Source organism: Syngnathoides biaculeatus, chromosome 23 (genome assembly GCF_019802595.1).
Source record: "Syngnathoides biaculeatus isolate LvHL_M chromosome 23, ASM1980259v1, whole genome shotgun sequence".
NCBI lineage: Eukaryota > Metazoa > Chordata > Actinopteri > Syngnathiformes > Syngnathidae > Syngnathoides > Syngnathoides biaculeatus.
Genome location: NC_084662.1, coordinates 20,547,359 through 20,574,006, shown reverse-complemented (window position 1 = coordinate 20,574,006; position 26,648 = coordinate 20,547,359). Strand labels below are relative to the sequence as shown.

At 41.7% G+C, this 26,648-nt stretch overlaps 1 protein-coding gene across 1 annotated transcript in view; it reads left to right on the top strand.

The window, feature by feature from the left end:
- The window catches only part of emilin1a (elastin microfibril interfacer 1a), a 31,601-nt gene extending 5,620 nt beyond the window's left edge, over positions 1–25,981 (top strand). Inside the window, 11 exon segments of the mRNA XM_061812856.1 lie at positions 8,011–8,127; positions 11,973–12,148; positions 14,154–14,253; positions 14,350–14,458; positions 18,414–18,584; positions 19,181–20,458; positions 21,660–22,074; positions 23,393–23,518; positions 23,645–23,662; positions 23,757–23,891; positions 24,295–25,981. Of these exon segments, the coding sequence (XP_061668840.1) occupies positions 8,011–8,127; positions 11,973–12,148; positions 14,154–14,253; positions 14,350–14,458; positions 18,414–18,584; positions 19,181–20,458; positions 21,660–22,074; positions 23,393–23,518; positions 23,645–23,662; positions 23,757–23,891; positions 24,295–24,614 (2,965 nt within the window). The 3' untranslated portion in view covers positions 24,615–25,981.
- Positions 25,982–26,648: the final 667 nt, after the last annotated feature.

The following is a 26,648-nucleotide window of genomic DNA, read 5'->3' as shown; positions in this document are numbered from 1 at the left end:
TCAGTTTTCTACAGTTTATTACACTCCCAAGAAAACTGGAAATGAAGTGGAGATAAAGAAGCCTAAGAGAATGGAAAAGCATAGATAAACATTTGATTTGAGTGAACCAGAATATCGAATTCCAAGTAGAACCAGAGGTAAGTCAGGACCAAAAGAAAAATGTTGAGAAAATATATGACCAGATACTCTGATTTTTTTTTTTAATAAAAGAAAGGGACACATAGTAACAGAAAAGACTAGTCACCCCCATCTTAGTGAAACCCATGCGCCATGAAGGATCCGCATGGCTGAGTCACTATGAATAAAATAAACCATGTACTCAGATGAGAGAGAAGAATGCAATGCAGGTTGACCCACTGACAACTGCTTGAACTCAAATGATTTGTTTTGACAAGTATATGTACTAGGCTGTAAGTGCCAAAGGTACTTGAATAAAGTGAAGACGTCCAGCAGGCGTCTGACAGGACATCCTTTTGTCAGTGCCACGGTGATGAGGTGTGTGGGTGGGGTTGTTGAAATCCAGCTGGTACAAGGCTGGTGTTCGGGTTTCGTTCATGGACACTCACCCAAAGTAACACATTTCAGCACTACCAGAGGCGAGACATTTGTGACAAGCGTCCATGTAGTTTTTCGTGCTGATCAACTGGACACTCAATAGACTTACTTTATATTTTTGTGATCCAAAGAGATCAGAGGAAACATGAGAAGAAAGAGAAGGTGCCTATTTGTATTTTTTGTTGACTGTCCTTGTCCGTTTCAGTCACACAAAAACTCCCTATGCTTAGTATTTCAGCCACAGGTACATACAATATAAAATTAGATTTAAATATCATTGTATACTGTATTGTTGCTGGTAGGATTGGGCACATGTCATGGCTGGAGGAGTCATTCCATCTCCATTCATTTTTAATGAGAAAACTCTTTGGTTCACCAACATTCCAGTTCACGAATTGTCTAGAAATGATTTAGGGTACGTCTGTGAACTGAGGTGTAAAAGAAATTCAATTTCTAACCGTGCAGCTTAGTGTTTATCGTAATTAATATTTTTAATTCTTTAGAAATACAATGAAAATCTTAAAAATATTGAATCAGCCACAGGTACATACAATATAAAAATAGATTTAAATATCATTGTATACTGTATTGTACTGTACAGGTTGGCAGTAGCTAATTGCCTACCTTTTAGTGTCCTGGGATTGGGTCACTGGGAAATGCATTGAATCTCAAACTGAGTTGAATCACCGAATATAGTGAGCAACATGATGCCTTGTTTGCCCAATGAGATCACCTCATCTTTAAAAAGTAAAAACTCCAGTTGACATCAAAAAGTACCACCACAGAACGATTACATATAGTGTACCTATTACACAAGAGGATGTTGTTACATATTTAACAGACGTTACTTTTTATTTGGCTTGTAGGGAAATAGGAAGAATCTATTTGCTATTCAAATCAATTTACAAAATCAGATTCAAGAAACAAAATAGGGCTTTCCACGATCGGGACTTTTGGGGATGACCACTGATCAGCAAGTTTAAAAAAAACGATAACCAATCACCTATCCACTGACAAAATGGCAAAGACTACTTTTGTCTAAATGAAGAATAGGTGAATTTTTCAAGAAATAACAGAGCAATGTTGTTTGAAAAAGAAAAAAAAAACAGTGAATAGGTGAAATTATAAATGCCAAATCAAAAATAAGACCTCCACTGTACCTTTAAAATGTAGCAAGGTTCGTATTTCGTATCGAAGGAAAACAGATGTAACTATTAGTTGTGCTATTGTTAGATAACACTTTAGCAACCATCGAAAATCAGCCAGTTTTATCCATCTAGTGCAATCATGACGTTTGTGTGGATTGACCAATTTTGCATTTCGTGCCCCAAATGTCAACTCATACAAGTAACTCCTTGGGGAAATGTTATTCTGCTCATTTTGACATTAGCATTGAAACATGACTTAAGAACATTCAGAGAAAGCATTTTCTATCCCTTTGAAAACAATAATTAATTATTTGTTACTTTAGATTATTTAAAGTTGGCAAAGTACTGATTTAAGCGACATACTTACCTGTGACATACTTCATGGAATGTGCGCTAGCCAGTCTCTTGAAAATGTGCAATTGTATTGCAGCGAGTCCAGGATGTTCCTGGCTCTTGTCCAAAGTTAGCTTTGACAGGCTCCATTTACAAAAATGAGGAGGATTGGTCTTGAAAGGTATTAGAAGGCACATATAGTATGCACTCACCAGGTACTTCATTAACCACACCTACACAGGCTAACGGGATCCAAAATATGAGAAACACACTTTTGCTTTTGTGCGTTTGTGATTATTGACTATTGCCAGCTAAGCCTATGCCTATTTATAGAAAAACTGTGTGGGGCAGGGGGTGGGTGGGTGCTAGAAAAAAAGTCTGGGAAGCACTTGATGTATACCAATTAATGCATCAGTGCTGCAAATATCACACTGCAATGTCATGTGCTATTTTGCTGACCAAGCAGGGCAGCATACAAGGAGGCATTGCAATGTTACCAGGCAATATGATAGGATTTCATAGGATTTTCCTGTTCTTGCCCAAACCTTGGAAGATAGCCAAAGACTGTCCAGGCTGTTTGATTTTCTGCTAATTCAGTCAGTCAACAAAATTCCTTACCAATACAAATGTGGGAAAAGGATTCATTCCAGCCCCAGGAGTTGTAACTGAATTAGCAAAAGTCTCAGCACTCACAGCATTTCGGGCCTTATCATCTGGCTGACCTTTATATTCAGTGAATGCGCATCACTTCTGTGTGGATGTAGGTTTTACCAGACTGCAATATGTGGTCTAACATTTATGTTCAGTTTTTTCCATAAATGGTTACGTTAAAGCAGTCGCACTCAACCCCCCAAAAATGTCTCAATGCTGACATGTGTAGACAATGCTAAAGCAAATGGCAGTATCATGGATCGTCTCTGTATATCTTAGTGACCGCCAGGCTAAACAATCAAAGAGAAGTTTACACAGTCATGCTGTCCCTACATTTTGGAACTGGTCCGTGTGTGCTCACTCAAACCCACAGTGAAGAGATTGGTGGAATGTGTATTCTGCCATTATATTCACCCGCATGCAGTCGCTCAAGCATGAGTGAGTGCACTCAAGTGTATATGTCTGTGTGTACAGGGATATATACCTTTACAATGACACTGGAGGGACACTTGACCCAGAGGTCATAGTTCAAATAGAGACACACCCCTCCTCAAGGAACTCATTGAAGTTACTTTCAGAGCTCTCCCTTGAAGGCAAATGAAAGGTCTCACAACAAAAGGGACAGCTTAGTGCTTTCTTTGTTTTAAGTATTAAGCCTCATTCACTGAACCTTTCCATTTCTTTTATGCTCCCACTTGGCCTGTCTCACTGTTGTCACTAAACATTCTAGCTTTATTTACCTACAATTCTCCTTGCAATAAGGCTCCAAGAAAGAGGCTGGGATGTGTGTGGGTTGAGTGTGCCATGGTGTGCTCAGCCATGTTGCTTGGCTGCAGTTTAACAAGGAGGTGGATTTTATAGATGCTCAGACAGGTGCAACTGCTTGACACATGCTGAGTTATAGCCTTGTGAGTAAAGGGAATATGTCTGCCTGAGGGAGATTTCCCAGATCAATGTTTGCACGAGTGTTAATTGAGCTGTTTGAATGCATTGGAGAGAAGATGGGATTCAATGAATTATTGTGGGGGTTTTCATCTATCCATTTTCTTAGCTGCTTATTCTCACAAGGGTCGTGAGGAGTCCATTCCAGTTGTCAACGGGCAGGAGGCAGGGTATAGCCTGAACTAGTTGCCTGCCAATCGCAGGGCACATCGAGACAAACAGCCACACTCGCAAGCACACCTAGGGCCAATTTAGAGTGTCCAATTAATGTTTCATGTTTTGTGGCTGTGGGAGGAAACTGGACTGCCTGGAGAAAACCCACGCAGGCATAGGAAGAACATGCAAACTCCACACAGGTGGGTCCGGGATCAAACCCAGAACCTCAGAACTGTGAGGCCAATGCTCCCCAGCTGATCCACCGTGCCTCCACATATATACGTGTTACAAAAAATGGTATATTGGTGTAAGTGGTATATCAGCAAAATAAACTAAATTGTAATTAAGCCTCAGTCGTGCCACGTAAATCCAAACTTTGTGATCATTCTTGCCATAAAAGCATACCGTCAAAATATTTTCTGTTGATTTACCTATTTTTGATTTATCAATTTTCCACTACATTGTAATTACTTACCTCGTGACCGTTGTATTCGTTTATTGATACCAGCGTCAAAATCGGGTAATACAAGATGCTACAAGTACTAGTAGCTGTTCAGTTGGCATTTCAAAGGAGTCCTATAAACTGTAAAGTAGGGTGGGGTCCACCACTGCTAGTTGCTGATTGGTCAAGCACATTTGTCATTGCTACAGCCTGACTGAATTTTTACTCGTATAAAGAGTTTGTTGCTGTCAACCTTATCAAATTAAAGTCATTCTATTTTACTCATCTAAGTAACGATGTGTCTTTACTGTTAATATGTATGTAACAATCATAAAAAGGCACTTTTACAAGAGCCGATGTGCAGTTGTACTGACATGCAGTAGGCTACCAACTAAATTTACTGTACGAATTAGTATATGAAGGCTGTGGTTTTATAGCACCAATTATTTTATTGTTCACAAAGGATTTTTTTAAATTCTCTTTCGAGTTCTCAGGATTCACTTCATAGAGGAAGTTACTGAATGCAATACTGTAGAAAAGGAGCTATAATGACAGAATGACCTTATATGTTCAGAATAGAGGAGTTGCCTCTGATTAGTGTTGAAAGATATTACTCTTACACAGTACTGTGCAAGGATCTTGGCACCATTATATACGTGTATATATATATATATATATATATATATATATATATATATATATATATATATATATATATATATATATTTATTTATTTTAGCAATTCTATAAAGGCCTTATACTGCATAACTACAATGTCACTCAGTGGACTGTAGTCATCCCTTAAGGCTCAAATCATAACAAATTACAAAATAATTGTGGAGTGATGTGTTTCTGTTTGTTTGGTTGTTAAAAAGCTACTGTTTGGTTCATGACTAACAGAAGCATGATTTCATCATGATTATGGAGTGTGGACTGTTCCATTGATGCCATATTGACAGATAAGAAATAAAGACATCCCTGTATCAGACCTCTTGTGCAAATCCTTGCCAAAATGTAATTTTTTTTTCCTTAGAGCATGCACCATTCTCTGACAATGTTTTGTGGAAATTTTTAATCCTGCTGGGAGAGGCTGTCCTGTTATTTGTGATTCATTTTGTGCTTCCAAATTAGTGCTATGAGAAAGGTCTGTAAAATAACAAAGTCACTTGTTGTCTAAAACATTGCACACTGGACAGTGCTGTACTTGGAAACAAATACGTACTCTATCTGCAGATTGTACACTATTTGGGGGAAATCATTTCCTCTGTGGGTGAGGCAATAAGGGAAGCAGAGATTAGTGGCTGAATATTCCATTCATGGCCAAACAAATGCACAAACACACATACAGCAAAATCAAGTATATTCAGTATTGGAACCACAGAACTGCTCCAAAAGTAACACCGGGGGAAAATTCAATTTCATGCAATATTAGAATTTAGGTAGTACCAGCAAATGCTGGTGCTCAGTGCTTCTGAGCAGAGAAGGCCTTTGTGGTCCTGACTGCTCACCAATGAGTCATATGCTTGTGGCATCGTGTGGATGCCAAGATTTTTTGTGCAACTTTCATCAGAGCAATTTCTTTCCAGCTTTTTGCATTAATGTTGTTTTACTGAATTATTGTATGGAATTCTTGACCTCACTCTGCTAAGAGTGAGAATAAGGACAAATGGGTCATCTGTTCAACAGCAACATGCACACATGCAGGGGTGCATAGAAACCCAATTTAATGTGCTTTCTTTCTCGCAGAGGATATACACTAAATGCTCACGCACATACAGATACACTAATTTAATGTCATCATCATCTTAAAAAGATAAATGCTCCTCTTGTGAATTTGGCAGTGTTTTAGGTATGAGAAAGATGTAAAGATGGAAAAACACACGTTAGGGAAATTTGTGTTCAACTGGAGAAGCTACAAAGATGAAAAGAAATGGTGTCTGTATGTATAAATACATATACCTGTGAAATGAGAAAATATTTATTTTATTCATTGTAATTATTCATATGAAAAGCAGTGCCTGTTCTCTATCAAATGGGATAACAATGTGAATGCGATGCTTATCTTCTGCCTTTGTGCCTCTGAGTCATTAGTATGGGATAATAGATTGCCAGAGGCGACTCACTGAATCACTACGACCAAAACACAAGAAGGACCAGACAGAGCACTTTAGATTTATGGCAGCTGTCTTATTTTAGATTTTACCCATTCCGTTCATTCGTGTTCCATTTCAACTCCTGATGGAGAAGTTTCCCCTCTCTAGAAAGTCCAAAACACACACAGCCAAACTAACCACAGAACATGATAGCAAAGTTGTGCGGCAACTGTGTTTGGGGTGAATGACAAAGGCCGATTACCATATTCCAGAAGCAAGGTGGGACACTGCTGGCTCAATACATCATCACTAGAGTACCACCACAGATTGTGACATTAAAATGTAATACAACTACAGCGAATCACAAGTTACAGGCAAGTGGATTACAGTGATGACTGGCAAATCCTTAGAACTTGAATACTTTCCGAGTCTCACAGTATGTATAATCTGCCAGTGCATAATCTGTAGCCAGACAGCCCTACAACTAGAACTCTTTTCAAGTCTGTACAGGACATTCTTATTGCTGGTAGGTAAACAGTGGGATTAATTGTTTGGGTGCAAATTTTTATCATAGTGGGAGCTGTTTCTAAAATTTTGACTTGTCATGGAACAATGGCAAACTTATTATAAACTGTTCTCAGTATAATACATGTGGTTCTACTCAACCAAAAACTGAAACCCCAATAATGAAAATATTGTTAAAAAAATCGTAAAAGAAATATTTACATATGTGTCTGTTGGTTGTGGAAGGATTTCAGTTGTGTTCAGTTGCACATAGAATACAGTAGAATTAGGGTACATGAGGTTTTGATGGGTTTTGGGAGGAATGAAATGTGATTTTGCTGTGGAGAAAAAGGTACAATTAAAGTGAGGGAAATGGTCTCGATGCAAAAACATGGGTGGAGTAATATAAAATGAAACCCAACAATTTACTGTAAACTCAATCTGCAAAAATAATTGAAGAGGCCAGAGAGCAAGAGCTGATTGCACATTCCATATTTTATCCTTACACCCTCCATTGCTGATAAATCTGAGACTGAGCCTACTTGACCATGTAATCACCAAGAACATAATTGTGAATGTAGATTTTGGAATAATATGAAGTGGCTGATAAAAAGTGATTAAATGCTGTTCAAGTTTGTTCCAGACAAAGACCGTTGAATGTTTTGATTAAATTGTTGTCTTCCAAGAAGCAGTTCATTTGTTTCAAATGTTCACAAGTTTGTGACACAGAGTTAAACTTCCTCATCACAGTGATGAAATTGAGCGATAAAGGACCAATAATTTAACAGAAACATTCCGTCATATTGTAGCTACAAAACAGTGTGATTAAGAGACAGAAATATATTAGTGCCTTAAGATACAAGTGAATCGACTTAAGAAGAAGCCTGTCAATCACAATATAGAAATTTGCTAAACTTCATAAAGTTGACTGTTACGTTGTGTGTGCATGTACGTGTGCGTGTGTGTCTGGAGAAGGCATAAAATAGTATCCATTGTTGAATTAGCAAAGTTGTCCTGATCTGATCTGCCATTTTCACTTGTGGCGCTCTTGAATGTACAAAATAATAAGCATGGGTTGAGACTTGATCTCAAATTTTTCATTTTTCTGGGAAACAAAGACCAGCCCAGCCAGCAGACCTGATTGTCATTTCCTTCTGCCTGTGTTTGTGTGTGTGTGGTACCACAGGAACTGGTGTGCTTATGTGGTGACCCGGACTGTTAGCTGTGTGATGGAGGATGGCGTGGAGACATATATCAAACCAGACTACCAGCGCTGTACCTGGGGCCAGTGTCCTCGAGTGGCGTGAGTATCAATTACTCATGAACGTTACGCGTATGTGCACACACATACACACACACACACATTTGACCTCTGAGCCCAAACGTGGAATCAATTACGCGATACCATTTTTTCCCATAGGAATTAATGGAAATAGAAGCAATCTTTTCCAAGGCCAAAACAGTTGCCACCATTAAACCTTTATTAACTGTCCCTGCACTTTTTTAAAAGTGGGATTTGAAAAGAAAGCAAGTAGGAAACAACTGATGATTTTTTGGGGGTCAAAAAAACTTTTTATAAAGTACCCTACACCTCTATTTTCTTTTTTTTTTTAGAACAAATGTTGTACAAAAGAAAAGTCCCAAAATGCTGAAAAAAAAACCAAAACCAAACACATTAACCATGAATGCATACTAAAATGTGGTCTTGTGAGGTTCATTGATGTACTTCACAATGACAACGATACAGCTATGAAAACTCAAGGTCACAGGTATTTTGGACTTTAAAAAAATGAATTAATCCAACTATTTCTTGAAGCGCTTATCCTCACAAGGGTCGTGGGAGTGCTGAAGCCTATCCCAGCTATCTTCGGGCAGTAGACGGGGTACGCTCTGAACTGGTTGACAACCAAACTCAGAGCACAGAGAGACAAATAACCATTCGCACTCAAAATCACACTTACGGGCAACTTGAATCAAACTACCATGCATGTTTTGGGGATGTGGGTTGAAACCACAGTGCCCAGAGAAAACCCATCCAGGCATGGGGAGAACATGCAAACTCCACACAGGCTTGAGCGTGGACCCCGAACCTCATGCCTCAGAACTGTGAGGCAGATGTTGTAACCAGTCGCGCCACTGTTCCACCGACCTCTGTGACATCACGTCACATAGCGTCTTGTTTAACACTTTACACTGCAGGGCTAGAGAGGGCGATCCAATCAGAGACATGTGAATGAGACTTTCTGAAGCAGTCCACAAGAAGAAAGTTATTTATTCAAGTGATTTATCATGTTTTCTCAATCGCTGTCTCGGTCAGATGACATGGAAGGGTTTCTTGTTTTGTGATGCCATCATGAAATGGTTCGAGCTTTGCCACCTGGAATAACATGTGATGTCATGTTGAGTTGTTTTGGGTTATAATTAGGTTTATTTTTTTCACTTTCCAATTAGTCCTGCAGGGCAGATTGAACCCCCCCAGAGGGCCAGTTTTGGCCCACGGGGCATATGCTTGAAACTACTGCTTTAGAGGGAAATTTTACCTGAAAATTTCAATTTGTACAATCTGACGGGTGTTGCACTGTATTCCTTGCACACTCAAACAAATATCTTGCTCCTCATTAACTTCCTGGCATTTATTTCATTCTGTCTGTTGGCACCATCTCACCTCTTCCTGTCTGAGGATACTCATTTCACTCAGCGCTGTTTTATTTTCTAGCCATCTTTCAGAAAAAAAAAATCTGGTCAGAGAGGTGCTCACTTGTGGTTATCCTGGTGTGTTGCCAGAATGTCGCTATGTGCATGCTCACACCACAAGGGTTTGATTTCAGTGATGAAGTGCTGATTTTAAACCCACACATGCATTTCTGTGTTGACCAAGGAATATCCAGTGACCTGAAGTGAGGAACATAGTGACTGTAGATTGGATAGATTTTCTGATTTTCTCCAAATACAGATAACATTCACCAAGCTCTCCTGATGTTTTTTTTCCCTATTTCCCTGCTTCACCACTTGATTCTTGTGCCTGCCTGGATCATCTGCTTAAACTTTGGCTACGACAAGAATGGAGCAGACAAAAGTTCCAGCCATCACCATCTAGTCTAGAGCACTGGAAAATAATCTTGCTCTCCTGTCCTTTGCTTTTTATAATTGTTCTTCTGCCCGCCACGTCTCTTAATGCTTTTTATATTTCCTCTGAGAGCATGTCGAATCCCTTTTTCTCACACGCTCAGTGCAGTGAGCTGGGAGATGAAGATCTTTTCCATGGCGTAGCAAAGGCTGTGCATATGATACTTTGGGGCCTGCCTGTGAAGAGGCGTAAAAAGGCAGAACCTGCTCAACGATACAGTCAAGGGTCATTACTGTGCCTGAGTTGCCACTATAAACCTTTATTGTAACTTCCGTCCAATGCTGGCCTCATTTTTGCCTGGTTATTGAGACATGTATGGCCCTCAATCACAACTCTGAATGACATTAATAAAGGGGAGAAATGGCCAAGATAAGCCTTCTACTTTCTCCTACCAGCAAGACATTGACTTTTAGTAGTGGCTAAATATAGCAGATTTCTTGGAGAATGAAACAAGACTAGCAGGCAATGTTTACAACTCGCAACTCTGAATGGTTCCACCTGTCATCTAATGTGTATATACAGAGAACACATCACTCTTGTACTGTTCTGTGCCAAAAAATACTTGCGTAGTTATTATTTCCCCTGATTTAACGACGTGTAACTGCAGTAATCTCTGTACTTATGCAAACACAATGTGTGGCTCATATGGGTGGAAGGAGCTGTTATTAGCTTCAACCCAAACACTTATCGCTTCTCCTAATATGACTTGGAAAATCAAAGGCGAGCAAGAGGCTGATCTCATCCTTTTAAGTGTTCCAAGTGACGTCATCACATTAAATTCCAATTAGGTTGCTGATATTATTCCCTTAAGCATCCTGTACCTCTGATGCTACTGCTAATCCAAAACCAGTCACAGCATTGCATTTGGGGATTTCTATTACATGATGCATCACATCACGCTATTAACCAGTTAGTATTCAATTCATTCCAGCAATTCATTTCCATTGCATAGTACTTGATCTACACAGCAAAGCAGGTAAAACTAGGTGTTATGTAATGCTATTTTTAATACCTGGTCAGCAGGGAATTGAAGCTGATGCCATATGTGTTGGATTATTAGATATAAAGTTCTCGTATTTTCTCTTTTGGTTGTTTTTAATGCTTCCTTGCTTAATGTGATGCGATGCAATCAAGAGGCCCGTTGGGTGCCGTGGAAACCTTTGCTATGATGTGCTTAAACAATGTGATGCAATCAAGTTACATTGGGTGCCGTGGAAACACCAGACAGTGAGGTGCCGTCGAAACACCGGACAGGGATGCAGCAGACAACATAAAGACTGACGATCTCAAGAGGATGACAAAGACATCGCAAAGACTCACATTTGCTATTTTTGTCACAGTTGCTTTGTTTGTCACGTTTGCTTTGTTGTGATGTGGACCGCGCTAAGGAATAAAAAGGAGGATTTGTGGAGATATGGGCAGAACAGGTTGGAGATTGTGAAAGAGACACATCCCAAATTCTCCTCATGAGTAAAAGTTCCTCTTGTCTTCCTTCCTTGAGAAATTGTACTTTAAATGTTGTGGGTCGCGTGAGCCTGGCTTTCACCGAGCGCTATATCACTGAACATGTCACCGACCATGTCATGAAGAAGCCATCTGACTGCAAAAGGCTGCGTAGACCTGACAATGTGGTTGAGATGAACCACTGCTGTCACTCATGATTGAGCAGATTCTTCATTGCATTATTCTAACATTTGAGGATACCAGCTAGAAATTACAAACACTATCACACATGCTAACATTAGCTTTCCCTGTTGCTACAACTTAGCCTTGGATGTTGCAGGACTGTAAGTCTCCACAATTTGTTGCTGGTTGCCCTAATTCTCCTCGATTGGACAATCATTCTAGTTGCAGCTCACATGCCACTACAGTATATGGTCAGCACTTAAATCACACCTGTAACAATATTTACGAACTCACAGATAGAATTTTTAGGATTTGCAATTTATTGTAAAAATATAAAGAATAAAATGTTATTGTTTTTCGCATATCATGAATTACAATAATATCTCAATGCTCAGGTACCGGACATACAGAAGGCCGAGGTACAAGGTGGCTTACAAGATGGTGACAGAAATGGAGTGGAAATGTTGCCATGGATACTCAGGAGAGGACTGTAACGATGGTCCGGCCAACGCAGGGCGACCCAGTGTCACACAGACAGGCTTCACGCAAGGTGGCCAACAGGGTGGAAATGGTAAGAAGCAGCATGATGTCAACCTGCAATTTAATAGCAGTGGGGCAAACATCATTCATCAAAAAGAATAACAAAGACAGATAACGTATTTAATATTTAAAAATTAAATCAATATGAATATATCAAAATATGAATTGACAAGGTCGTAGCCTGTAAACAAAACATTTCATGACAAACTAAACACAGTTAAGCCTACCTGAACATGGTAAAATCCTGGTCACCTTTGCCATAATAGGCAACAGTAAACATTTTCAGATATTTTTTTTTAAGATCCTGCCACACACAGAACCCATCGAAGAATGGGGAGACTATGCAAACTCCCCACAACCGAGGCCGGTATTTGAACCTTGGCAGATGTGCTCTACTGTCATCCACTGTACCAGATAGATAGATAGATAGATAGATAGATAGATAGATAGATAGATAGATAGATAGATAGATAGATAGATGATAGATAGATAGATAGATAGATAGATAGATAGATAGATAGATAGATAGATATAGATAGATAGATAGATATAGATAGATAGATAGATAGATAGACCTATTTCGAAAGTCCTACCTGAAATGAAATCTTGTTTTACTACATCATATGGTTTGGTGTTATAGTTATAAATTTAATGTGGTTTCATGGCATACTCCTTTGTTTTGCACATCATGCAGTACTTTCCATTATCTGTGGCCTATTATCAAAACCAGTGGAAACCACCACACTGAGCCAAACCGCATTTATACACAACAGAAACCACACATTCTCAACTAAAGTCCCAAATTACTTCCTGGCCTATCCTAATCTGACTTAAAAACATGAACACTTTGTCATTTTGTTGAACAAGGCAAAATCAAACAAACCTGAGAGGGGAAAAAAAAATCCTTTGGCTGGATGAAAAATCCCAACGACACACAAATTTTAGCAGAAGAGTGAAAGCTATTCCAGTAGGAAAGAAGGTCTTGAGCCCATATTTGATTTTTGTAGGTGGAATGATGGAATATTTTTGCCATATAAGGTATATGCTAAAATCATGTTGTCATTGGACACTTGAATGACAATTTACCTCCAGACCAATTCGAGCATCAAATTCATCACATTTTTGTTGTAGTCTATTTAAAGGGGAATTCCGGTGGTTTGCATTAACAATGTATCCAATAGGTCACGTAATATGTACTCTATCTTGACAATGTGATGTTAAATCCTCCCTCATTTAATAGTGTTTTGAGAAGATTTTTATCCGCGATTACGAATTTTTAGGGGTAATGTCATTTTTGAGAGTCACATGACCTATGTGAGTGGATGTGACGTGTTACGTGCCGTTCCAAACGCTCAATTACATGGGACACCATTATGCCCAGCGCTGATTTCTCAAATTTATCCTCATCTGATGAAGAAATAGCAGTATCGGTTGATCGGGAAGATGGAGTAATGCTTCCATACAGATTTGAACCTGTGGCTGTAAATAATGTTGAATATTTGGATGGTTTTTCGGGCGGATTGACGCGGAGTCTGATGAGCTCGCTCCTTGGCGAGCCCCCCGCCGAGTCCCGGGGCACGCTCGGCGGAGTGAGCTCGCAGGTGAGCGAACTCACGGCTCCGCTGCTCAGCGGCATTATTTACAGCCACAGGTTCAAATCTGCATGAAAGTATTCCTCCGTCTTCCCGATCAACCGATACTGTTATTTCTTCATCAGATGAGGATAAATCCGAGATATAAGAGCTGGGCATAATGGTGCAAACCTACGTTTGGAACGGCACGATACACGTCACATTTCCTGCCCACGTAGGTCATGTGACTTGCAAAAACGCAACGCCCCTGAAAATTCGTAACTGTCGATAAAAACCTTCTCAAAACACTATTAAATGAGAGAGGGTTTAATGTCAGATTGTCAAGATAGCGTACATATTACATGACCTATTGGATACATTGTAAATGCAAACCACCGGAACTCCCCGTTAAAGGCTTAAGCCGGCTGTTGTAATGTAACCAATCTTCTCATCTGTGTTTCACAGGTGACAGTGAAAAGGTTAGACAGCTGGAGGAAACAATCAACGGCCTTACCAAAGACTTCCACAACATACAGACCTCCATTCATGATCTAAACCAAAAGTTGTATGTGAATGTGTTTTTTAATCCATTGCATTAGTGCTACGCCATTCACTTATACCTCTTGTAACACAAGGTAACGTCAACATTTGTCCTGTATAGTTCAGTATTAAACGGAGCTATCGTGCCAGCTGATTCTGCCCAGCCACACATGAAGCAAACAATCACCGACATCCACACCAAGCTGGACCATTTGTATAATAGGACGCAGGTAAGCAACATGTATTTGCCGAGTGTATATCATCTCAAAGTGGTAGAGCAGTCAGCAACAGAAAGTACAGTGAAGAAAATAAATATTTGAACACACTTTGAAATCATGGAGGGGTCTGAAGTTTTCGTTGTAGGTGCATGTCCACTGTGAGAGAGATAATCAAAAAAGAAAAATCCAGAAATCACACGGTATGATTTTTTATCAATTTATTTGTGTGATACAGCTGCAAATAAGTATTCGAACACCTGTCTATCGGCCCCTCAAAGACCCATTAGTCTGCCTTTAAAAGTCCACCTCCACTCCATGTATTATCCTGAATTAGATGCACCTGTGTGAGGTCGTTCGCTGCATAAAGACACCTATCCACCCATACAATCATTCAAACCATGACGTTTTAGTGTATTACCAACAGTCACCTTGGAAACCTTGGTGGTCGCAGCTCTTTTCAGGTCATTGACCAAGTCCTGTCGTGTAGTTGGAGTAGAGTGCTCTACAAATAAAGTTTGATTTAATTTTGAACAAATTTTTTTATTAACTGGGCGGCACGGTGGCTCAGCTGGTAAAGCGATGGCCTCACAGTTCTGATTTCAGACCCCTCGATGATTTCCAAGTGGGACAACTTCCAATATAGTGTCACGACCCATCGGAACAGAGGTAGGACCCAAATGCAGGAGTACAGTATTAATTCGGTAATGCCCGCCCCCACCCAGTCTGGTGGCCATCCAGAACACCAAACGCGGGGTGTCTGGGTGGACAGGTCAGGAGGACGACCCGGACGCCAAGCACCAGGATCCCCACGGGGCGATTTGGGTGGACGACCTTGGTGAGGAACCAAACGGCGAAGCAGGAACCAGACCAAGGCAGGCAACTGCTCCGGATGAGGACCTTCCACGCTGTGGTTGCAAGACGACCAGGGATTGGTCACCGCCGAGGCTTGGCCAGGAAGCAGCTGTGGACTGGTCACCAACGAGGCCAGGTCATGAAGTGGCTGGGACCCATCAGGAGCGAAGAGGATAACGGAGAGTAGGACCAAAGCCATGACTGCCACCATCACCATCATCCTGAAGTCTCTCCAGCTCTGGGGTGGCTCATCAGAACTCCCCAGCTCCTGTCGCCGTCGAGACAGGGGCGTGGGACGGCCGCGGGCCGGTCGCTGCCGGTACTCCTGGACAGGAACGTGAGGCAGCTGTGGAACTGTCGCCACCTCCTGGACAGCAACGTGAGGTGGCTGGGGAACCGTCGCCACCTCCTGGACAGCAACGTGAGGCGGCGGCGCCATCGCCGCCTCCTACTGGGCGGGAACGTGAGAAGGCGGCGGGGGAATCACCACCTCTTCCTGGACAGGAACGTGAAAGGCGGCTGCACCATCGCCACCTCCTCCTGGACGGGAACGTATGAGCGTGCCAGTCGCCGTCAGAGCAGGAACGGGGTGCGACTGCGGACCCGTCGCCAACGTAGCAGGAGCGTGGAGTGGCTCCGGACCGGTCGCCACCGGTACTCCTGGACATGGATGAGAAGCAGCTGCGGAGACGTTGCCACCCCCTGGACAGCAACGTGAGGCGGCGGCGGATCGATCTCCACTACCACGTGAGCTCTGCTCGGAACAACCAAAACTGCGACGTGGGCGTGGCGAGGTGGCGGATCCGTTCCCACTGCAACGTGCACTTGGCTTGGTAGCGGATCAGTTGCCACTGCCGCGTGGGCACAAGTCAGTAACGAGTCCGGTGAAACTGCAACGTGGGCATGTCTCAGCAGCAGATCCGTTGCGACAGCGACATGAGCCTTGCTTGGTAGCAGATCCGTTGCCACTGCCACGTGAGCAAAAGTCAGAAATGAGTCCGAGTCGCGACGTCAGTGTAGCTCGGTTGGTTCTCTTATCCTTTCCGTACCTGGGCCGTGAGAGCTGCTAGTTCGGCACTCTGCCGCTCTATCTCAGCCTGCAATTCACAGTAGAACACCTCGTGATTTGGCAGCCCCTCCTCCCTCTGGGCTGGAAGCTTCGCCACCAGCTGCGGGTCTGCCGGTTTAACAGTTGCCAGTGAGGAGTGGGTGGACGAGGACAGCGTCTTTGTTGCCGCGCAGTGGGAGGCACAAGAGAGCGCCCGGCCTGGGCGCCACGCGGAGGTCACGGGTAGATGGTTAAGCGTGTTCCCTCAAACGGGTTGGTGGACTTCGACCTATTGGGTGAAAACGCTCCGGAGCTGGAAACGCGGGGAGGTGAAACAAACTGACTGGGATTAAAGATCAGGCGAAGAGATTCATAGTCGAAATAATCCGAGTCGTAGTCAGGCTGCCGGTCATATAAATCACGGTCCTCCTCGTAGTCCGAAAAATCAGAGTCCAACAGAATGTGAGGTGCTGGACGGGTCGTGGTCGGGACGTATTCATAGCTTGCCAGCAGAGCGTGTGACACGGAAGCGGAGAACGTCATGGAGCCTAGCCATATCAGACAGGCTTGGTCCTCTGGCAGTCGGTCTACCTTGCGTCGGTCCCGGCGACGTCGGGTCTTTCCTGCTGGGTCCTGTTTTGGCCAGATCGTTCTGTCACAACGCATCAGAATGGAGGTAGGACCCAAATGCAGGAGTACACGGGAGACCCAGAGGTAATTCGGGAAAAAACCTTCATTGTTCCACCATCAGGGATCGGGCAGGCAGTCAGGTGCAGCAGTGGTAGTCAGGACGTCGGGCGCAGAGAGCAGGTCAGCGGGCAAGCAGGAGTCGGTACATGGGAGATTGATCAAAGCAGGCAGGAGCACCAAAGGAGGCAGGCTTACGAGGTTGGTCAGAGGACAGGTGGAGGTCGGTGCACATGGGAATACGATCAGAGATACGGGAGTGCTGGAACGGGGCATGAACCGCAACGATCTGGCGCCGGACCACTCGTCCCAATGGTCCTATATACACCGGGGCCAATCAGCCAGCATGAGATGCAGGTGTGTGCCTCCCAATCAGCGCGGCTGCGCGGGCACCCGCGCAGCCAGGGCTTGACCGGCAGGATCATGACCTATAGTTTACTTATTTTCTTCACTGTACCTGGCATCTAATAGGGCAAGGGCTTTATCTGTACAAATGTGTTTTTATATTATTCAATGATAGTGTTAGCTATGATGGCTTGTTTTTCTGCTTCACAACTAAATCAAATGCAAAATAATGGGCTTGTTAATTTATCTGATTCAAAACAACTTTTTTTCTGGACACAACTTGATTGTGTTTGTCCGACAAGGAATTAAATCTAACTCTAAATGCTTCTCTCTGTAAGAGTGGTAGGTGCTGCATACACAAATAATTTCTCTCTAAACTCTATGGTAAATTTGAGTTTTACAGATGCCATGTCAGTTGTTGTTAGACATTTATAACTAACTAATGGAACCCAGGTGATATTTTTTTCTTGATGGGACCATATTAAGGTGTTGGTTTAATGTAAACCCCTTATTTGTGGACTAGGCATCTAACAATTAATAAACAACCATCCATCCATTTTCTTTGCCGCTTATCCTCACGAGAGTCGCGGGGAGTGCTGGAGCCTATCCCAGCTGTCAACAGGCAGGAGGTGGGACACTCTGAACTGGTTGCCAGCCAATCGTAGGGCACACTCACAATCAGACCGACGGGGCAATTTAGAGTTTCCAATTAATGTTGCATGTTTTTGGGATGTGGGAGGAAACCGTAGTGCCCGGAGGAGACCCACGCAGACACGGGGAGAACATGCAAACTCCATACAAGCGGGTCCGGGATTGAACCCGGGACCTCAGAACTGTGAGGCCATCGCTTTACCAGCTGAGCCACCGTGCCACCCAGTTAATAAAAAAATTTGTTCAAAATTAAATCAAACTTTATGTGCAGAGCACTCTACTACAAGTATGCATCTCGAAGTGCATTATATACTTTAGGAGCACAGGACACTGAATATTTAATGCAAGGATACATATACCTTGTGATTTTGTATGTTTGTTTAGGTCCATGATCAGACCCTGCTCAACATTAACAACCACTTAGAGAACGGAGGGGGAAATGACCTGGATGGAGCCGCTATAGGAGGCCACCGGGGGAACCAGCTGAGCACACTCAAGGAACAAATACTGACAGACCTCGAGAGAAGGGTGACTCTATCCTGCTCTGCCTGCCAGGTGAAGCCTAATGTACTTTACATTAATAGATTCCAAAGATCAGATTAACATCAGGTACTTTTCTCAGAATCTGCTTATTTAACCAGGTGCCCTCTCTGTTGTAATATCAGTACTTGTTCTGGGATAAGGTTATGTAATATTTATAAGTATTCTCATGGCCTGCTAAGATTTTCAACGGAGGGTGAGGAGAGATGCTTCAAACCCATTTAAACCCATAACTTTCCTCTTCATAAACAATGATTCACTTTCATGGTTCCTTACAACAAGGCTTGTGGCTATTATTTCCCTATGACCCCTTATAAGCAAGTTTGAATATAAGAGGTAATGATTTGTCCCTAAAGAAGTAAATTGATTTGCTATTGTTTATAACTTATAGTGGAAATGTATAGAATAGTGCCACTTTCCACTGTACTGTTGTACCTGCTATCCTGGTCCTACTCACTATGAATACTTTTCCATTGGAAAATCTGATAGCATATGTGTGACATGTATTTTTTTTAATTAAAAAAAAATCTTGCATGACGAATCTCAAAGGACATATTCTGACGACACTAGAATAATAGAAATAATAGTTTTTGTAATCTTCTGATATTCAGGCTGGTGTGGAGGACTTGAGGCGGCAGCAGGAGGAGGACAGAGAAAAAGTGAGAGCCCTAGAGAAGCTGATCAGCTCCATGGACCAACGTTTTAGGCAGAGCCTGCAAATCATTCGTAGTGAGACCGACCAGTCCCGGTCCTGCTGCAACAAAGTCACTGAGCTGGAGAAGAGACTGTCAGACCTGGACATGCAAGTCACCTCCACTGCCAGCAAGTGCGACACCATTAAAGGGCGACTGGATAAGGAACTGATTGGAAGCGGGGGAGGAAAGGGAAGGGTGACAGAGGACAGGATGAATGGCAAACTGAGAGAGTTAGAGAAGAGAGTGAACAACACAGTGAGAAAAACAGAACAAAGGTGTATTAACACTGGCAACAATCTGAAGGACAGTGTTCAAAGAGATGTGACACAGCTACGAAACATGGTACTCAGTCAGCTGGATGATCATAGCTTCAAAATCGGAAAGCTAGAGCTTGATGTAGCTGTTCTTGGAGACACTGTTACTGACCACAGTCGACGTTTAGGCCAGCTAGAGAATGTCACAACCTTCATGGACAGACGTTTAACAATGACTACAAAAATATGTAATGACACTTGTGGGCTCAACGGTAAAGACCCCAAGACTGAAGACACTGTAAAAACTTTAGAATGGAGGGTTGTGGCCAACCAAGGGGAAATCCAGAAATTTAACACGAGATTAAACGATTTGTCTGTGTCAGGTGACTCACTGGCTGACAGAATAATTAACTTAACAGATGATGTCAAGAAAATAATTGCTATTACAGGCAAGGATGGTGAGAACTTCAACCGTATAGTCACAGAAGTTGAAACACTGAGCCAAGACTGGGAAGACTGTTCTATTTGCAGCAACGTGGAGGAAGACTTACGTTTGCTGGCGAACTCCACCACAACGGGCCTCAACAAGTGTCAGACCGAGCTGAATGATGTGCGCAGAAAGGTGGACTCAGGAGAAACAGTGTGCTCTCAGGTGTGCTCAAACCTTCAAGAAGAGGTGGGGCGTCTCAGAGAGGAAGTGGAGAAGAGCAGCAAACAGTGTAAAATCAACATCGATGATGTGAGGAATCGCTTAGACGGTCACACTGACCACAATGGAAGATTAGGAGGAGATCTGAAGTCCATCAAGGGTGAACTATCTAGGGTCATGGTCGCATTCCGCTCCATTAATGATACTCTGAAGGGCATGGATACGACCATTCAGACACATGGGTATGCACTAGATGATCTGACTGACACGAAGGACAAGATTCATTCTGAGGTAAAATGAACTGGTAATGACAGTTTATTCCTCTATGACTATATTTGTTCTTTGTACCCTGTATTCCCAACAACCAGCTGTTCCAGTTTCAAAATAATGAAAGGGTTACAGCGGCTTTAATATAGGCTCGTCACACTCCAGTTTCAAATCCCAATTCTTGGTAGATAAGGTTTACTGCAGTGTTAGCATAGGATAATGCTAACAACTTGTGTTGCTACCGTAGGAAAGGAATGCCATCATAAATCGAGGACAACCTTTTAACGGCCAACCTGCAATGTTTGTGGATCTGAATACCTTGTCTCGTTAGCACCAGCTATGCTACCGTTTTTACAACCCTTTCATGCAATGATTATTTGACCACAGGGTGCTATAACACAGATAGTGTATCTTAATTATGTTGTTAGTATTTAGCTCTTTCATAAGTGACCGCTGCTGTTAACAAATCAGAGTTTACTTTAGTTACATGTATGTATTGGGAGTTCTGCACTGTTGTATAGATTTCATAAAATAAATGTAAGTCCATCTGAAAACGTAAACATCTAGACAGTAAAAATACTACCAAGAGTTAAAGTTAAAACTTTGATGCTTTTTGTAATTTGAAAAACAAATACATATTTTGGCACCCTTGGGGGTTACAATCAGCTATGACTTCTCAGGGTGTTAATAAAAACTGCATTGACTACCTGAAATGAGGAGTTTGAGATTTTTATGAATCTAATTAAGGAAAAATTATTTTGACTTTACACTACCATTGGTGTACACTATCAATCAAAAGCATGAAGAACTTGACCGATGATTTTCTTTCACAGAAGAGGATAAAATAATTCATAAATACAAACTCAATACTTCAACTGATTAAGACCTAATCAAAGCATTAACACAATCTTCTGTTATTTAACGTTGGATCTGCTGTTATTTAAGGTTGGACAAAAACTTTGCATTTTTAGATGATAGAATGTGATTCAGTCAGGATTTGTAGTGTAAGTGTAATAACCAGTTTTACAAAAATTAAATAGCCACCCAGCTACCATTTATGGATAGTGTCATTCCTCAAGGATGTTTTGTTTAATTTCATTGAACTACAAAGACTGAAACATGCATTTTCTTTATAAACGGGCACAGTCTATTTTGCTTAGACTTAAAATAGACTATGCATCATACAGAAAAAAAAAACACTTAACATGTCTGTTTTTTGTTAAAGGTGGACGATTTGAAGAATGATCTGGCTGAACATGTCGATGATTCAAGCAGTCGATTTGGCAGCCTTGGCAAAGACATTGAATTGATCAGGAGTAACTATGTGATGGAAGTCGGGGAGTGTCGGCGAGCAAGCGATGGCCTTGAACAACGTTTTTCCAAATTAGAGGGACTGTGTGGGCGCTTTGACTCATTTTCAGACAGTTTGCAGAGGATAAAGGAGGGTCTGAATCAACACGTGTCTGCTCTGTGGAGCCATGTCAATGGACTCAATGGAACTGTCATGTCACAAGGGCATCATATCGATGACATCCAGAATGTCCAGCTGGAGAAAGTCCATTCTAAAATACACAGGCTGAACTCATCTCTGCTGGACTTGACTGAGGAGTTCCATGATTTCATCAGACAGGATTTCATGGGTAAGACTCAAGAGGAACGAGGGCATGAGCTCTGACTTTTGGACAAGATATAAAGCCTGCTTAATGGGAGGCAAAGTCAGAGACTGTAAAAAATAGACCAAAGAAAGAATCTGGCTTGTCAAGCAGTTACTTAAGAGCCTATAAAGACTGCAGACTGTGCGAAAGGGGAGTTTCAGTAAACATCAGGGTGAATGACTGTTACACCAGGTTAAAGCTCACAGCTTTGTTTTCTTAGCAATACAACTTTTAGGAATCTCACTTGAGCCTTCACTTATCAGTGAAAATCCTCAGAGGCAGGTTTGTCTTCTTTCACTGAAAGAAAAAGTTTGCAATCTTAAAACTGCAAGCAAAATTTGAATGTTGCCTCACCTCACTAATTCCCCTCCACCCACTCCTACCTCGGGTCTCTGGCCAAAGCTGCACCTCTCACTAACAAGCCATTCATAAAGGAATTCAGTTACATAATGGAAGAGTAAAGTTATGATAAATCCCCAGAGCATGCAGATCCATATAAAAAGCAGTATTAAGGCTCACACTGGAACTGTAACAACCCAACATTAGCCACAGCTGCTACATTGGTAGCATCAGTTTTGGGGGGGGAATGTGCAGTCAATTAAACATCTACAAGTGATGATCATCGTCAGCCAGAAATATTGCTTACTGCGCATAATTTCAAAATCCTCTCAGCTATCCCTATGCTCTGCTTGTTTGCTTGTCTCATTGCTGTTGTTAGCAAACAAGGGATAGGCATTTTTTTTTAAATATTCCAGAGGCGGTTCTTCTGTCAGTTTCAGCGAAGCTGCTGGAGTCCAAGGCAACATTTTTGAAAATTATCTCTTTAAGATGGGCTCATACTGCAAAAGTGCCCAATTTCAGTTTACTTGTACTTTCAATCCATTTTTAAATATATTTTATTTACTGAACACGTCCTGTCAAGCATTGTCAGATAGCCGTCAGATTTTAATCCACATATGAAAGAGGCCTGAATCTGATCAAAATACATGAGTCAGTTTTGCTTTCCTTCTTTTCTACAGTGACATGATCATGAATTTATCATTTTCCCACCATTAATTCTGAGCTTGAGCTGGTGCCAACTGACTTTGTGGACTATTTACTCATCATTAACGAGTCATGCATTCGCCCACATTGACAAGAAGGGTCAGTTTAGATTATTCGGTTAGCCCTAACAAAAGTATAAAAAGAAAAGTAAGCACTTTCCCTTGGCCCATATCTGAAACTGAGTCTCGGGGGAGAAAAAGGAACTGAAATATATAACTTGAACAACGTAGTAAATTCAGAATTCATTTCTCTGGTCCAGGTCCACCTGGTCTACCAGGCCCCAAAGGAGAGCGAGGGCAGCCTGGACCTCAGGGAGCTGTGGGACCCCAAGGAAAGATGGGGCCTCAGGGTGAACAGGGCAAAGAAGGACCAGCAGGACCACCAGGTAGACAACCAAACTCTTTTCACTTGTTTAGTAGGCTATGGATACAAGAACCAATTTGCAAATTCTTATAAAAGGTCATTAAAAAATGGAGGCTGATGAGTATTTGTTTTTCATCTCATTTTCTAGGCCTCAGAGGTGAACAAGGTATGCGTTGCTCTTACTAGACATCAACAAACACTGCCATTACGGTTTCACCTGAAAACTTCTGCTTCGTTTTTCCACTCCCCCTCACCATCAGGTCTTGCAGGATCCGACGCTCATGTGCCGCGACTTTCGTTTTCCGCAGCCCTCACTCGGCCAATGAGGGGCGTAGGAACCATTGCATTCAACGAAGTATTTGTCAATGAAAATGGTGTCTATAATCCCCGAACAGGTTTGAATGAGCAACTTTTATTTTTATGTGACGAGACTCATGGGACATTGCAAGTCATACATGATCAAAACCTTTAACTGTATAAAAATGTTTTAAGAACCTGTAAACATTTTTACATTCAATTGTAATACTAGTATGGCAGACACGTGCTGACATTTTTGGGAGCATATTTACATTCTCCAAGGGAGCCAAAGCATTGCCCATCAAATATGAAGATCAATGTTTTTTTTTTTTAATCGGGGACAAAAGGCCAGGTGCTTGAGCACCACTTTGGGTCTATATGTGCATGTGCCCATGGTATGGAATTATTTTTTTTCAAACCAGCCTGTTGAATTCCTCTAACATGAGAAATTGTGTTAGAGATGTTCATTTTATATGAACAGTTCCCCATTTTGTCCTGCAGGTTATTTCACCGCTCCAGTGAGAGGGAGGTACTTTTTCAGTGGAATCCTGACCGGCCATAAGAACTTGAAGATCGAGGCGGTGCTGTCCAAATCCAACACAGGTGTAGCTCGGGTTGACTCAGCAGGATATCAACCAGAAGGCCTGGAAAAGCCGATGGCAGAAGCAAAGCACATCCCTGGAGCTCTGGCGGTCTTCAACATCATCCTGCCCATGGAGGCAGGGGATACAGTCTGTGTCGACCTGGTCACCGGCAAGCTGGCCTATTCGTCTGAACCCTTGACCATGTTTAGTGGGATGTTGCTGTATGAGACCATCTGATCGGATGAACATTGGTGCCATTTTGCAGAACTTTTATTCCTGTTCTTTGTTCAAAGACAAGCAATCAGGCAGTCATGGAGGCTAAAATAATCCAAGGTCTCTCGAAAGGATACAATGGTTCTTTCAGGGAATTGCATATTTTGAACTTTAGTCATCATGACTTACATAAATAAAAATGCCGCTTTTAAACAATTCATTTGTGCCTTACAGTTTTAAACAGTTTTTCAAAAAGACATTGTTTTATTGATATCAATTACACTTCTTGGATATCTAACAAATCCATATGTCTTCCCAAAAACTTGAATATCAGTTTGATATCATTATCCTTCAGGTGGATTTTAAATGAAAAGAAAGAAATAGGGTTAAAATCTTATGCAGGTGGCAGTGTTCTTTGCGTTTCTGTGCGTGATAGCATATCATTGTTCAGGTTTTTGCCATGTTCACAGACATTTTTCTAACGACTGCTATTCGTTCAGTGCTGACATTTTTGGTTTCACCACAAGCAGATTCCAAGAAATGTGATGCAAGGACGCCAACTGTCCAAAAAAAAAATGCAGAGAGAAATAAGTGGGAGGGTGACAGTTTAAACCACGATTCTTTTGTGAGAACAGCAAAAGTAAAGTTGCCCACAGTTCATGATGTGGAGACCACAGGATGAGACATGAAGGAAAGAGCAGGATGGGAAGTTTCCGTGTTCCAGTGAGGACCATGTGATGTTGCTGCATCTTCTGGTCATTAAAACAATGTAATTAAATTACCCAAAAAATACATTTAAGAACTTATAAAAAATGCTTTTATAATTTTTTTTGCATAAATAATTATGGGGAAGCTACAGTAAGAGGATTAAAAGTATTCATCCCAATTTATCCATTTTTGTGTTCTCAATTAATATTTTCCTTTGATACAAACAACCTCTTATTATTCGTTGTTGACAATGGGATTTTGTTTTAGAATTGTACACTAGAAGGAATGTAAATATATTTGATCATGTAATATTTGTACTTGCGCCCACTTCACCTTTTAAGGTACTGTATGTTTTTGTATGTTTTGTAATGTTTGCCAAATATAAGATAAACACTTTACACAGGGGGGACTCTGGTATAATGAGTTTATTTGGATGTTGTTAACAGGACAAGCCGAAAGGAAAAGAGGAAGAAGTACAGTTATAATTTTGGACTTGTTGGGTGGCAAAAATTGTGATTGTTGGTGGAAGGTGAGGGTGGTCACCATTACGAAGGTTACAAATGACTCACAATGAATCAACTCCATAATATACTGCTGTTATAGTGTTAATTCAACTACCGCTGTACTTCCTCCTTTTGTTGTCTTTCATACTGGTGACCTGAAAGGGTTTATCTTAAACTGAGGCAATTTCATCATTGACTCATTGCTAATTGTTGTGCCCATTGTTGTCTCGTCCCTTTTGACTTGAGTTAAGGTAAAGTATTGCATATTGATATTCATTTTTTTGAACTACCTGGATAGTTTTTTAAGCACGCATTCTGGAAAAGAAAAGGTTGATGGATGTTGTGAGGGAAGACATGAGGACAGTGGATGTTGGAGAGGAAGATGCACGATAGGCTTAGATGGAAAAAGATGACACGCTGTGGCGACCGCTAACGGGACAAGCCGAAAGGAAAAAAGAAGATTGTGAGGATTTTTTACATTTCAAACGTTTGTCCTATCAGCCAGGCCTCCGCATTAATCAGAACCCCCCAAAAAAGTAGCTCTATTTAAAAAAAAAAAAACAATGGGGGGTCTCTTACTCTGCACTATGATGACATCCCGCGGTCAACGATGGAAGTACAGATAGTCACGTGTGACCACAATGAAGCAGTGGCCCCTATGGTTTCCTAACTATTTATTGTATTGGAGGAAAAAGGTGGTATAGGAAATATATATAGGTACTTTGTTTAACTTTTGGCATACTTTCAAAAATAAATGAGTGCTCTGTCTCAAGATATCACTTCAGGTACACCCGTGGAAACAGGTCAGCAGGTACTGGGAGAATAAGCTCCACATTTGCGACCATAT